General features: G+C 49.2%; 1 protein-coding gene across 1 annotated transcript in view; it reads right to left on the bottom strand.

The window, feature by feature from the left end:
* LOC119965580 (myosin VIIA and Rab interacting protein) overlaps nucleotides 1-15,844 on the bottom strand; it is a 415,287-nt gene that overhangs the window by 89,309 nt on the left and 310,134 nt on the right. Inside the window, 4 exon segments of the mRNA XM_038796372.1 lie at nucleotides 311-445; nucleotides 1,049-1,129; nucleotides 8,487-8,562; nucleotides 9,546-9,642. Of these exon segments, the coding sequence (XP_038652300.1) occupies nucleotides 311-445; nucleotides 1,049-1,129; nucleotides 8,487-8,562; nucleotides 9,546-9,642 (389 nt within the window).

The raw sequence follows: 15,844 nt of genomic DNA on the forward strand, positions 1-15,844 counted from the left end.
TTGAGCTTTGACAAAGAGTCATCGGACTCGAAGCGTTAGCTCTTTTCTCCCCCTACAGATGCTGCCAGATCTGCTGAGATTTTCCAGCATTTTCCCTTTCGTTTCAGATTCCAGCATCCGCAGTAATTTGTTTTTCTCGATATTGTGAACAGTTTTGGTTCCCCTATTTAAGGAAAAACGTACCGGCATTGGAGGCAGGCCAGAGAAGGTTCACAAGGTTGATCTGGGTATGGAGGGATTTTCTTATGAGGGGAGGTTGAGTAGGTTGGGCCTGTACTCAGTGGAAATCCCACGTGAAAAACCAACTCACCCACAGATTTGATATCCTCCTGAAGCTCTCGTGAGAAGGCAGAACATCGTCCTTGGTGGAGGCTGTGGTCTGTGAATGTGGCTGTTCAGATTCAGAGTCAGCCAGTCCGCCCAGAGACTTCTTCCTTTTTATCACCTGCAATGGACGGCAGAGGACTCTCAACATACAAAACAAAAACCCCAGATAATATTTCAATACAACTACCACACGAGGTTTCCTTTCCTGGGAATAAACCCGGGAAGTCAACAATTTCACGGCTGCAAAGTGGGAAAAGCAATGTTGCTGCAAACGGTCGCTCCTAAATACAACAAGATATCTATAAACTTCCCTTTAGCTGGCTCCGAATCAGAACAGCATCCCTTACAGCAACAGATGGATGCTCGCCACTTCACACAAGGGCCACGTTTGAAGCCTATATCATGCTGGTGATTGGAGATCACAAGATCAGGTTACCCAGAAGGAAAAAGCAGGAAAAATGGAAGAACACCGATCAGAACCAGTCTTGCGTACCTTAAAACAGAACCCAGTAAGAACTGGGAAATAAGAATACTAGTCAGGACTTTTTTTCTCTCCCCCAATTGGATAGGAAGGACCACATTGAGACTCTTCAATGTCTGTTTTAGAGATCCTTAGTGACATATAGTATTACAGCACACTACCAGATGTCATAAACATCTTGCTTTGCACTGGGATTATAATTCACGTCTCTTGCAACACTTCCCAGTAAAACACACAGACCTTCTGCATTATCGTCGTCGCAAGTTCTTCAATCAATTCCTCTTTGTGCTCTTGTAAATAATGGCTCTCGTTCTGCTTTTCCTGAGAACAGATGTGAAGGACATAATTCATTAGAAGTAATTCAGAGAAGATTCACTCGACTGATTCCTGGTATGGCGGGGGGCGGGGGGGAGGGGTGGTGGTGGTGGAGGGGGTCATCTTATGAGGAAAGGTTGAACAGCTTTGGCCTCTACCCATTGGCGTTTAGAAGAATGAGAGATCTTCTTATTGAATTGCTGCAGTCCATGTTCTACATAGAACATAGTGCAGAAGGAGGCCATTCGGCCCATCGAGTCTGTACCGACCCACTTAAGCCCTCACTTCCACCCTATCCCCGTCACCCAATAACCCCGCCTAACCTTTTTTTGCTCACTAAGGCCAATCCACCTAACCTGCACGTCTTTGGACTGTGGGAGGAAACTGGAGCACCCGGAGAAAACCCACGCAGACACAGGGAGAACGTGCAGACTCCGCACAGACAGGGACCCAGCGGGGAATCCAACCTGGGACCCTGGCGCTGTGTAGCCACAGTGCTAACCACTATGTTACCATGCTGCACTCAAAGATTGAAACAAAGATCCTGAGGGGACTTGACAGGGTGGATGTCCGCTTAGGCTAGAACCAGGGGAAAAATAAGGGGTCTCGCATTTATTTATTTTTTAAAATAATTTTTATTCAAATTTTTCAACAACAAATTTACTCCCAACAGTCAAAGTAAACAAGGTGTAAAACTAAACAGAAACAGAAATCCCCCCAATACAAAGTAATAAATTAATAACTAATAACAATGCAAGAAAGAGAAAAAAAAAATAGCAAACACACCGTCGCAAAAACAAACCCCCTTAACAAATCCCGAACCCCACCCCCGCCCCGGATTGCTGCTGAGACTGACCACCCTCTACCTCTCCGCCAGGAAATCGAGAAAAGGCTGCCACCGCCGGAAGAACCCTTGTACCGACCTCCTCAGGGCAAACTTAATCTTTTGCAGCCTGATGAACCCGGCCATGTCACTGATCCAGGCCTCCGGGCTCGGGGGCTTCGCGTCCCTCCACAATAAGAGAATCCTACACCGGGCTACTAGAGACGCAAAGGCCAGTGTACCGGCCTCTCTCATCTCCTGCACTCCCGGCTCCGATGCTACCCCAAAGTTGGGGTCTTGCATTTATGACGGGAATAAGGAGAATTTATTTTCTCTCAGAGTGCTGTTAGTCTGTGGAACATTCTTCCAGAGAATGGTAGTTGAATATTTTCATGACAGGGATAGATAAATTCTTAACAAACAGAGAACAAAGAATATCAGCGCTGGTAGAGGTCAAATGCGCTAAGTGGGCGGGAGGACCAGCGAACCATGTTCACATGTTTTGGGCATGCCCTAAGCTGAGGGGGTACTGGGAGGGATTTGAGGGGGTCATGTCCCAGGTGCTAAAAACAAGGGTGAGTCCAGGGGTGGCAATTTTTGGGGTTTCGGAAGACCCGGGCGTCCAGGGGGAGAAAGAGGCCGATGTGTTGGCCTTTGCTTCCCTGATAGCCCGGCGACGAATATTATTGGCGTGGAGGGACTGTCTGTGGGGAGTTTGCACTTTCTCCCCGTGTCTGCGTGGGTTTCCTCCGGGTGCTCCGGTTTCCTCCTGCAGTCCAAAGATGTGCGGGTTAGGTGGATTGGCTGTGATAAATTGCCCCTTAGTGTTCAAAAGGTTAGGTGGGGTTACTGATTTTCGGGGGATAGGGTGGGGTTGTGGGCTTAGGTAGGGTACTCTTTCCAAGGGTTGGTGCAGACTCGATGGGCTGAATGGCATCCATTTGCACTGTAGGGACTCTATGATGATACGGCATTTGGTTGAAAAATACCAAAACCTGACAGTCAGCACTTCGTCGTTTACTAGGATCGTCTGTCTGTCACTTCAGAAAATATATTTGAGTAGAGTTTTTTTTGGAGAATAAAAGGTACAACATTTCACAATGCCTGATAATGATAAACAACCATCACTGATAAGGCAGTGCAGTCTGACAGATATGGCTCAGTTTTACTTTGAAGACATTTGTACTTAGAATTATAGATAGATGGGACTAAAAGATTGTCACTTAATTGAGGAGGTCAGTTCATGATAAAAATCCCATGAATAAAGATATGAACATTTTTATAATCCATCTGAAACCTGACATTTCACAGTGGAATTTTACAAATTCATTTTTCAGGTTCAGAGGTTCCCTCGCTGGAAACCCAGAGGGTCCCTCGCTGGAAAGCCAGAGGTTCCCTCGCTGGAAACCCAGAGGTTCCCTCGCTGGAAAGCCAGAGGGTCCCTCGCTGGAAAGCCAGAGGTTCCCTCGCTGGAAAGCCAGAGGGTCCCTCGCTGGAAAGCCAGAGGGTCCCTCGCTGGAAACCCAGAGGGTCCCTCGCTGGAAACCCAGAGGGTCCCTCGCTGGAAATCCAGAGGGTCCCTCGCTGGAAACCCAGAGGGTCCCTCGCTGGAAACCCAGAGGGTCCCTCGCTGGAAAGCCAGAGGTTCCCTCGCTGGAAAGCCAGAGGGTCCCTCGCTGGAAACCCAGAGGGTCCCTCGCTGGAAACCCAGAGGTTCCCTCGCTGGAAACCCAGAGGTTCCCTCGCTGGAAACCCAGAGGGTCCCTCGCTGGAAAGCCAGAGGTTCCCTCGCTGGAAACCCAGAGGTTTCCTCTTTGGAAACCCAGAGGTTCCCTCGCTGGAAACCCAGAGGTTCCCTCGCTGGAAACCCAGAGGGTCCCTTGCTGGAAAGCCAGAGGGTCCCTTGCTGGAAAGCCAGAGGGTCCCTCGCTGGAAACCCAGAGGGTCCCTCGCTGGAAACCCAGAGGGTCCCTCGCTGGAAACCCAGAGGGTCCCTCGCTGGAAACCCAGAGGGTCCCTCGCTGGAAAGCCAGAGGGTCCCTCGCTGGAAAGCCAGAGGGTCCCTCGCTGGAAACCCAGAGGGTCCCTCGCTGGAAAGCCAGAGGCTCTCTCGCTGGAAACCCAGAGGTTCAGATGAGTCATGGAGGAAAGGTCAGTTTGGAGGCCGATGGAGGAGACTGCTTGTATGGGGTCATCTTGAGGGCATTGGTGATAGCTCCTCTTGCGTTCTCACTGGCCAGGTACTCTACCAGTCTGGTGGTAATAGCCTCCTTAAACTCGAGTCGATGTCGTTGAGGGTGTTGTTGTGGGAACCACAGATATATCCCAGTGGGAATGGACTCATTGCACAAGGTCTGGGAATGGGCATGGAGAGGTTTAGGGAATTATTTGTAGAGGGTTGGTCTGTGGGGCTAGAGAAAATGGAGGGAATGTTTCGGCTTCCTTGCAGGAAGGAGTTCATGCATTTATAGGTGAGGAAATTTGTTTGGGAGGAGCTTTATACGTTACCTTGGTTGCCGACCCCCTCTCTGATGGATAAGGTTGTGTCTTTGGATGAGACAGGGGAAGTGGGGGGGGGGGGTTTGCATAAAATAGGGAAAATATAGGCTTGGTGGGTTTTTTTTATTATAAAAGTTGTATAAAGTTGAGTGTAGTAAAATGGAAAATGACTTGAATAAAAATAAAATTTTAAAAAGGAAATTTAGAGGCCCCCCTCGCTGGAAATCCAGAGGCCCCCCTCGCTGGAAATCCAGAGGTCCCCCTCGCTGGAAATCCAGAAGCTGCCTCATCCAATTTGGTTCTGGGAGTTAGTGGGTCATGCCCACTAACATTAAAAAGCTGTACTTCCCACCCTCCTGCTCGATATCCCGAGCTGTGTGGCTCTGAGATAGATATGTGAATCTATAACATCACCCCTGGGTTACTGCCTTCACTCCCGAGCACCTCCAATTTCCTCTTTCACGCACAGAAATCATAGTCCACTCAATGAACAGCATTTGTCACAATGTGTAGCAATTTTATATATGGTCAAACAGGCACTCAAGATAGGCTTATTGCGTTAGTCACGAGTCATGTAGCATTGAATATCGTATCAGCTCACAATATGGTCAGGCGTCTGCTGTACTTCAGAGGGGCAGTAGTCCTTGTCTCATGTCCACCTTGTTCTTATCGCCTTTTCATCCCCTTTGCTTCAATCAGCCAACCAATGTATTTCTGAACATTGACATGGGCTGGGTCTTTCCAGTCCTGCCCACCGACAGGGTCTTCCATTCCTGCCAGGGCAGGCCTGGAAAATCCCACCCATGGTCTCTCCTTAATCACTAACTCTGGCAATGAGTTCCACAGCCCGGCAACCCTGTGTTTGAAAATTCTTTCTGCTGCCTGCGCTGGATCTCCAACATTCTACCTTACCTTCACGTCTCCTGATATCAGATTCCCTCAGCCACAGGAAACAATCTCTGTCCATCCATTCCAGATTTTAAACACATCGTCAAAACTACCAGGAGGTGGAGTGGTGCAGTGGGCAGCTTCCCTGGCTGTCGGCCCGAAGCTCGAGGTTCAAGTCCTACTTCAGGGTTTGCGAGACACAGAAGGAGCGTTCATTTTTAAAACTTATTCTGTGGGGTTCTCCGCCGGCCGGACCCGCCGCTTTGCCCGCAGTGCACCCACACCGCCGGTTTCCCCCCGGCGTGGGGGCGGCCACAATGGGAAACCTCATTGACCGGCTGCGGGAATGGAGAATCCCGCTGCTGGCAGGGGCACGCCAAGCCGGAAAACAGGGCGGGATGGAGAATCCCGCCCATTACATTTCCCAGCTCGGACGACAAGTCATCAACCTGAAATGCTAACTCTGCTTCACTCTCCACAGTTACCGTCAGATCAGTTATATGTTTCCGGCATTTTCTCTGTTTTTATTTGTCCATTCTTGGTTTTGACTTTAATGGCCCCAGTGTCCAGAAAGCCAGGGGCATTCCTGCCGTGACCATTTCGGGTAACGCCGACAGGAGTGCCTGGCAATCAGAGGACCGCCTACTCTTCAGTCCCAGAAATGCCACTAGGAGCTGTGGCCACCGCTGGTGCTCCTGGGCGTGAACCCGATTTCCGTGAATTGATATTTAATTAAATATGTTGGAACAGCTTAATGCCGTTGCTTCCCAGGGCATCAGACGACACCCCCTGCTGGCGTGATGTCACGCTGGCGGGCATAACGGCTGGGTTCCAGAAAGAGAAACCAATTGTGATGATCATGCTGGGGAGCTGGGGGTGAGGGCGGCACTCAAGTGGTGAGTGCCATAGCTGGGCAGCGCCAACCTGGCAGGGGCTGGGCCAGGTTGGCACTGTCGGAGAGATGGGGCCAGGTTGGCACTGTCAGAGAGGCATGGCCGGGTTGGCACTGTCGGAGGGGCGGGGCCGGGTTGGCACTATCTGAGGGGCAGGGCCAGGCTGGCACTGTCTGAGGGGCAGGGCTGGGTTGGCACTGTCTGAGGGACGGGGCTGGGTTGGCACTGTCGGAGGGGGGTTGCCGGGTTGGCACTGTCAGTGGGGAGTGGCTGGGTTGGCATTGTCGGAGGGGCCAGGTTGGCACTGTTGGAGGGGCTGGGCCGGATTGGCACTGTCAGAGTGGCGTGGCCGGGTTAGCACTGTCTGAGGGGCGGGGCTGGGTTGGCACTGTCGGAGGGGGGTGGCTGGGTTGGCACTGTCGGAGGGGCCCGGTTGGCACTGTCGGAGGGGGGTGGGCCGGGTTTGCACTGTCGGAGGGGCCGGGTTGGCACTGTCGGAGAGGGGTGGGCCACGTTGGCACTGTCAGAGGGGCAGGGCCGGTTGGCACTGTCAGAGGGGCAGGGCCACGTTGGCACTGTCAGAGGGGCAGGGCCGGGTTGGCACTGTCAGAGGGGCAGGGCCGGGTTGGCACTGTCAGAAGGATGGGGCCGGTTTGGCACTGTCGGAGGGGCCGGGTTGGCACTGTTGGAGGGGGCGTGGCCGGGTTGGCACTGTCTGAGGGGGCGTGGCCGGGTTGGCACTGTCGGAGGGGCCGGGTTGGCACTGCCGGAGGGGCAGGGGCCGGGTTGGCACTGAGGGGCAGGGCCGGGTTGGTACTGCCAGAGGAAGGTTGCCAGGGGTGGGGCCAGGTTGGCACTGCCACCAGTGTGTCCCATGGGGAGAGGTGTTTGCACAATGTGGGAATGCCGATGATTTGGGGGGGGGGGGGGGGGGGGAGTACTGAAGACCCAATGTCGGCGATGCTGGGGGGGGGGGGGGGGCACAGGGGGATTTACTTTCACTTGGAGATTGGGGGCACCATCTCTGTGTAGCCAGGCTAGCCAGCTCGATGGGACCCAGCCCCCCCCCCCCCCCCCAGAGTGATGGTGCAAAAAAAGCCCCCTCATTTTTTTTTCAGAAGTGTCAGAATCTCTGGAGTGCAAACCTGGCCCTGCTGGGGAGGAACACACCGAATTTCAGTCACAACCTCACACTGCCATATTTTGAGAAAAATCTGCCCACTGGACTTTACGAAGAGAGCCTTCAGCAAAGTGTCTTTTTTATTAAAGATGGAAAGTAAATATTGAGTTTATGAAGATAACATGATGCGTAGGCAATCAGAGCGATGCTAAACTGGTGTTCTGTTTGTTCTCTGAGCAATTTAACGATTTCAAGCGTAACAATAACCAAAAGACTGCGATATGGGCTTTGATTCTGTGCCGCCCATTTAGAAATGCTGACAAAGGCAGGTTTCTACTTTTTTAAGTCTGTCTGGATCGCTGTCGGTGATGGCAGAGCAGACACTGATTTACACGTTGTTGATGAACAGTGACACATGATGGAATGGTTCTTCATTTTGCCGTCCCCATTATTAAACACGCACGCTGAGTAACGACCTAGAATCCCTGCAGTGCAGAAGGAGGCCATTCGGCCCATCGAGTCTGCCCTGACACTCCGAAAGAGCACCCTACCTAGGCCAAATCCCACGCCCTATCCCTGTAACCCCACCTAACCTTTTGGACACCAAGGTGCGATTCACCTAATCGGCACATCTTTGGACTATGGGAGGAAACCAGAGCACCCGGAGGAAACCCACACACACATGGGGAGAACATGCAAACACCACACAGTCACCCGAGGTTGGAATTAAACCCAGGTGTCTGGTGCAGTGAGGCAGCAGTGCTAACTACTGAGCCACCTGGCCGCCCCAACCCGGGACAAATTGAATATTGTCAATGTCCACCTTGGGTGGATATATTAATAAGAAACATGTTGCATTTCCCTGGAAGAGAATGTTAGTGTTGGCATGCTCATACTTTTCCAAGTGTCAGAAGCTATCCAGAATCGCAATATGTGAGGATCTGCTCCATCCATTGTGATATTGCACGTGGCACGTTTACCCTCATTTAGCACAAAGATCCCAACATAATCCAGGCATAATCAGGAAATTTGAACCCTAGCGATTCGCAGCCAAATCCACTTGCGCTTGCATTTTCTACAAGCTTTTACGCTTGTTCAAGATTAATTTCGCCCACATCACGTCCCGTTGACAAAACTGACCATTCCCCCAGATTGAAATTGGCAGATTTCACCAATTACAACAATTCTGGGAGGCTCTTTAAATTGCACTAATTTTCTTAGGCATACAAGCACCAATCGACACATTTTGAAATATTTTCCGATCAATAAGTACCAAATCTACTAACTAACTAACTACATTTGCATTGACTGTAGATCAGGTTATTCACAGATGGAGGACAGGACACCAAAATTAAATTGCCTATTTTTGATGATGAACCCATTTGCAGCCACATTCATAAAATCACATCAGGTTATCGTTCTGAAATACATTGCGGGATCCTTATTAATGGAAAGAAGAAGAAATAAGCAATCATGTTCTATTCCACTGTTGTTTGTGTTGGTTCCTGAAAGATTACACCTTTGCGTTTTCGAATGTATGTCGGCAGAAGCTAGAAGCGTAACCTAACCAATTGAAGCTAGAAGGATGAGTGGGGATCTTATAGAAACATTTAAAACTATGAAGGGAATAGATAGGATAGATGCGGGCAGATTGTTTCCACTGGCGGGTGAAAGCAGAACTAGGGGACATAGCCTCAAAATAAGGGGAAGTAGATTTAGGACTGAGTTTAGGAGGAACTTCTTCACCCAAAGGGTTGTGAATCTATGGAATTCCCTGCCCAGTGAAGCAGTTGAGGCTCCTTCATTAAATGTTTTTAAGGTAAAGATAGATAGTTTTTTGAAGAATAAAAGGATTAAGGGTTATGGTGTTCGGGCCGAAAGTGGAGCTAAGTCCACAAAGATCAGGTTATGGTGTTCGGGCCGGAAAGTGGAGCTAAGTCCACAAAAGAGCAGCCCATGATCTCATTGAATGGCGGAGCATTGCCGAGGGCCAGATGGCCTACGCCTGCTCTTAGTTCTTAATGTTCTGATGTTCTTAATACAATTTTAACCGCGCCCTGCTTCAAATTCCTGACTGTGCTCAATAAGGAAGCTCTACCATGCCGGTGAGTACAAAGTTAGTGGGAAAATGTGAAATAGCAATCAATCTAACAGAAGGATTTAAATGTTGCATCAATGCCACTGACCCAGGAAGCTCACCCAGACGTCGCTGAAGGATCCTGCTTGGTGATGGCCTCTTCCACTGCCTCCTCTGCCACCCGCAAGTGCCACAGCTAGAGTTTCAGTGATGGGTGACCTTTAACATAAGATGAGAGGTTATATAGCAACATGGGAAATAGAGCACAAGCAAGCAATTCAGCCCGTCGAGCCTGCTCTGCCATTCATATCAGATCATGGCTGATCTCGTCCTGGTCTCAAACCCACCACCCTGCCCATTTCCCATATCCCTTTAACCCGCTGTTGTATCAGAAACGTATCTATCACTTTCTTGAAACCATTTAATGATTCAGACTCCACCCTACGATGGGGCAGTGAATTCCACAGATTCACCACCCTCTGCAAGAAGTAGTTCCTCCTCATCTCAGTTCTCAATCTACCTCCTCTCAAATTATTTCAATGACCTCTCCTTCTCCTTTGTTCCTCTGAGAGATTAAGCATCACACTGTTCATACGACATTGAGTAGCATCAGAATAAATCCGTTTGTTTTTGCTTTAAACGTGCACGTGCTAAATAAATGACCATCAGACACCCAGGGGTTATTGCATTTCAAGATTTAAATAAAATTTAGATAGTTGAAAATTCTATGATCAATTGGCACTTTGCTTCTTTAACATATATTTTTATTAGAGTTTTTCTGTTTTTACAAAATGGGGCTAAACAATATACAGGATTCTTCACGGGGTAAAATACTCACAATCAGGACCTAGCTCAGCATCCTAAGACCTCCAAGCAAAGAAAGGAGGCTCCAGAAAAAGGGGAACAACAGGATATCGCCATCAGTACAAGATATGGCTTGGCAGTGCACATTCGCCAATTGGCAGTAAACCCAGGATATTTAAATCATACCAAGACTCGCAACACAACAAACAGATCTCATTCCTCTCCAGCCAAATCAGAGGCACCCGTTCAACCTCTGTTATCATCAGAAAACCAAAACCATTTGCCACCAAAGAAACCTGACTGGCAAGGAGAAGAAACGTCATCATGACACCCATCAACGGGATATTTCGGGGTGATACAATTCTCCTCCTCCCAACAGGGGGAGCCCTCCTGAAAACAAATCAGAGCCCGTTTTGCGCCTCTCCCGTCCATATAAAGGAAGGAAACCCCAAAAAAGAGAGGAACAAGAGGATTATCCCCAAGGATTCTTACACCATGCCAAAACTCGCAACACCACAAACCTCGTTCCTCCCCAGCCAAATCAGAGGCATCCGTTCAGGCCCCTCCCTCGTCAGAAACCACATTCCACCAAGGAAACCCCACCAACAAGGAGAAGATGAATCTCTGTGTTATTACAGCACAAAAAAACAGATAAATAAATATTACACAACCCTCATGCCATACAACCATCTCAGCATGATTGTCACAGTATAACAGGTGACAAATGCCTCTTTGCTCACATATCATACACCCTTGCCAGGATACAAGACAATGATGATGACTGCACAATGTTCAGCACCATTCGCGACTCCGCAGATTATGAAGTAGTCCATGTCCAAATGCAGCAAGACTTGGACAATATCAAGGCTTTGGCTGACAAGTGGCAAGTTATAGTCACACCACACAAGTGCTTGGCAATGACCATCTCCTACAAGAGAAGATTTAACCACCACCCCATGACATTCAGTGGCATTACCATCGCTGAATCCCCCACAATCAACATCCTGGGAGTTACCATTGATCAGAAACTGAACTGGACTAGCCATAATAATATTGTGGCTGCCAGTGCAGGTCAAAGGTCCGGAATCCTATGGTGAGTAACTCACCTCCTGATTCCATCCCTAAAGCCTGTCCACCATCTACAAAGCACAAGTCAGGAGTGTGATGGAATACTCACTATTTGCCTGGATGAGTGCAGCTCCAACAACACTCAAGAAGCTCAACACCACCCAGGACAAAGCAGCCCCGCTTGATTGCTCCCCCTTCCACAAACATTCAAAACCTGAACCATCGACGCACAGTAGCAGCCGTGTGTATCATCTCCAAGGTGCGCTGTAGTAATTCACCAAGATTCCTTAGACAGCATCTTCCAAACCCACGACCACTACCATCGAGAAGGACAAGGGCGGCAGATACCTGGGAACCCCACCACCTGGAGGTTCCCCTCCAAGTCACTCACCATCCTGACTTGGAAATATATCGCTGTTCCTTCACTGTCGCTGGGTCAAAATCCTGGAAATCCCTCCCAAACAGCACAGTGGGTGTGCCTGCACTTCAGGGACTGTAGAGGTTCAAAAAGGCAACTCACCCCCACCTTCTGAAGGGCAACTAGGGATGGGCAATAAATTCTGGCCTAGCCACCTACACCTACATCCCGTACATACATTTAAAAATAATGCAAACACAGGAGTAACATCATAAGGGAACAAAGTTGAGGATTAAGGATGAACTGCAGGATAATATAACCATCCACAGAGCTTGGAAAGACCAAAGCCATGACAGTATCGTCAAGTAGCAACCGGAATCATCCAGAGTTTCACTGAAGCCTATGCACCTCCAACATGTTGTTGAGCCAAAGCCCCAGAAAAGAGTCACCTAGGCCCTGGCAGGTATCAAACCCAATCATGTCCGGCCACCTCCAGCCCTTCTCGACGAACACCAAGGATAAGGCAAAGTAAGATCAGTGGTCCGACTGACCCCAGGCCTCAAAGACCAGATACAATGTGCTCCGTCGAACTCAAATCACCCAACATTCAAATCTAGATTGTGAAGGTATGGCAGCCAGTTCTCAAATCCGCACAGGCGTTGATCCCCAGCTCCCCTTGGGAGACCGGGCACAAGAACATTCCTTCTTCAGCCCCACCTCCCTGAATCAACTGGGATGATCGACAGATCATGCATCAGGGTTTCTAAGGACTGAAGGCGAGCCCTCACCGAGTACCCCAGCGACTGACAGGATTCTCTTCTCCGCTTCATCTAGTCCCCATTCTCCTGAGGATATCTCGCAGTTCATCGATGTGAGCAGCAATAATCTGTGCGGGGGGGGAGCCGAGACCATCATCCACAAGTTCACTCACAATGGCAGCCATCATTCAGAAGTAACGATATCGCCGGAGCGTAAGCCCACTCACCAGCGAAACCTCCGGTGAATTGGGCTCCACTCCGGCCATTCCCAACCACCTCAATAAACCAACAATTTTCTTGACTTATCTCGGCTCCCCATTGCCAAAGTGTAACCAGGGTCTTCCAGGAACGTAATACAGATCAAACACATCAAATAATTATGGGTTGTGCATCAGGATAAAAAAAATTAAAAGATGAGCACATAGAATATACAGTGCAGAAGGAGGCCATTCAGCCCATCGAGTCTGCACCGACCCACTTAAGTCCTCACTTCCACCCTATCCCCGCAACCCAATAACCCCTCCTATCCTCTTTGGTCACTACGGGCAATTTGTCATGGCCAGTCCACCTAACCTGCACGTCTTTGGACTGTGGGAGGAAACTGGAGCACCCGGAGGAAACCCAAGCAGACACGGGGAGAACGTGCAGACTCCGCACAGACAGTGACCCAGCGGGGAATCGAACCTGGGACCCTGGCGCTGTGAAGCCACAGTGCTATCCACTTGTGCTAACGTGCTGCTCCAACCAAGCGCGGGAGCTCGCACAAACACAGCCGCTCCTGCGTTTACATCATGTGACCCTCCCCATTTATGTTTTTTGACTGATGATTTAACTTCTAAAATAAGCATACAGAGATACCTTAATCAATACTTCTCCCCTTCACTGTTGGTGGCAGTGCCTGAAACTCGGGTCCTGTTCTACCTGAACAAATAGTCTTCTCGCCCTTGGTCCAGACAGTAAGTTCTGCTCCTGCTACACCGTGTCTCTCCAACGGGTGTGTGGATTGGGTGGAAGTCACTTATCCAGCATTCCCAGTACCCCTCCTTCTAAAATGAATGGCCAGAGAAGCAGGAAGGTGAAAAAATGAAAATCGCTTATTGTCACAAGTAGGCTTCAAATGAAGTTACTGTGAAAAGCCCCGAGTCGCCACATTCCGGTGCCTGTTCGGGGAGGCTGGTACGGGAATTGAACCGTGCTGCTGGCCTGCCTGGGTCTGCTTTCAAAGCCAGCGATATAGCCCTGTGCTAAACCAGCCCCCACAGGTCACACATTGGGTTCACTCCACTACCAGCCTAATTCTCCAACCCATGCTTCAGCAGTCAAGTGAGGCTCTGATTTAGCAGCCAAATCTTCTAAAACAATTGGGACAGAAAATCATGAGGCACATTCGATATGCGCAGCTCATGTACACAAGGAGCAATGAAGCAGAAAATCGCCGCTCTAATCTGCCAAGGTTTGTGCACCGCAATTCATACTGAGTAACAATGGACTTTCCTTACTTCAGATACCAAACGCGACACCCTCAGAACTGATAGCAAGGTTGTGCAAGTCTCTTTAAGCCCTTTATCCTTGCATCCAATTCAATTTATTTCCCAATACAGTGATGCTTGTATTTTGAGTTTTTATCCAACACATTTGTTTGCTCATGCACCGTGAAGGAGCACAGTGATGAGTCTATTACAGATAAGATCAGAGAAAGCAACTCAGTGGTCTTGCCCCACGGAACAATGACTCAAAACCCAGGCAAAGGACTTTCCCGCTGACAGATGTACTCATTTTCTAAATCGTATCTTATACGGTATAAAAAAAAAGATTCACATTGGCCGGCAAATCATTTCTTTGGTTGTGAAAATTCCCTCAAGTAAGTCACAGGTTAACCTCACCTTTGTTTCTCTGGGGTGGCGGGGGGGGGGGGGGGGGTTCCTGTTTTGAGCTCAATCTTTAATGGTGTAGGTCATATGTTGATCGTATTATGTGGGGTGGGAGCACAGTCTGATCTGCTGACTCAAAAGCATTTGGGATATTAATACTGTTGCTTCGCACTGAGCAAATGGTGCCCATTTTGAAGACTACACTATATTACAGGAGATGACAAGCTGGGAATTATGGAGCTGATTATGTGATAACTAGATGGCATCATGACGTGATACAGAGTAGCGAACTTTTTTTTCCACACTGTACATTTTAGTATCTGATCACTACTTAAACATGGCACAAAGAGAGTGTGCAGGATGAAGAATGTGGTGATAGGCCTATGGGCTATATCACAGTTGGATGGTGTGCAACCTCCAGCCAGCAGGTGGCAGTACAGACACACCATGCGGCCTCAAGACCAAGGTCATGTGACCTGGGACCTGTATATAAAGAGGGGCACATCCGGCCATCTCCAGAAGAACACGAGGTAGAGGGTAATAAGACGTACATGTAACAGGTCAGCAGAAGGTGCAAGTTCCAGAGGAGTAGCAAGACTCCATGATAACGTGCTCTGTATCAGATTGCCACCCTACCGCACAAGACATGATAAAATGATCTTGGTTTGGTAGATCGAAGTGTATGGTGTGTCATGTGGGAGTACCTTTAAGAAATGGGTGTTTATAAATAGGTGTGTATTACTGCTGTGATGTCAGAGTGGGTGGAGTGGGCTGCCTGTCAGCTTTTTACTTTAGTTTTAGGCTGTTTGCTGCAGGGTGTGTTTTAGTTTTGTTTTCAGTGTTGGAGCTGAAGCCAGACAGAGCAGGTGTACTGTTGATCTCTCTGCCATGAAAAGACTATCTCTTCGAGCCTGGGTCACTTCGAGTTCATCAACGGGTAACAGGCTGGCTCTGAAGTAAGTCGATTAAAGCCTAGATTCACATCGGAAACACGTGTCTGGTGAATTGATGGTTCCATCAGTGGCCTACGACGTATTGAGTCTTGGCTGTCTCTTTCAAAAGGGTTAAAACAGAAACCATCATCAGTGGGATGTGATTGCTGTTGGATTTAATTTGAGTAGATTTGAAGGGGTGAAATATGATCCCTGGCACTCCAGCCCCCCCCCCCCCCCCCCCCCCCCCCCCCAGGCCCATATCTCCCAGCCCTCTGACCTGCCTTCAATGATGGGCTGTCGGGTCTCACCCGATACATCGTAATAATGCCCACCACTCAATATCCAGGGAGCCTCACCATTCAGGTGCTGGAAAGTATCCCGGGCCTCAATAGTACAGAGTGTGTTGTCCGACTTTCTGTGCCAGAGTGTGGCAACTGCCCAACACCCAGGTGAGAACTGGTAGTGGAATGGAGTTGCATTGTTATAATGGGCAGAACAGGACATGAAAGACACAAGACTGTGTAAATCGCATCTGCAGCCAAGTGCGAAGAGATGGTGTGGCCCTGTCTCCACCAGATGGGAGGTCTCAAAATCCACCTCAGGCTATCTTTTCCATTCATTCACAGA

The sequence above is a fragment of the Scyliorhinus canicula genome, chromosome 5 (genome assembly GCF_902713615.1).
Source record: "Scyliorhinus canicula chromosome 5, sScyCan1.1, whole genome shotgun sequence".
Classification (NCBI taxonomy): domain Eukaryota; kingdom Metazoa; phylum Chordata; class Chondrichthyes; order Carcharhiniformes; family Scyliorhinidae; genus Scyliorhinus; species Scyliorhinus canicula.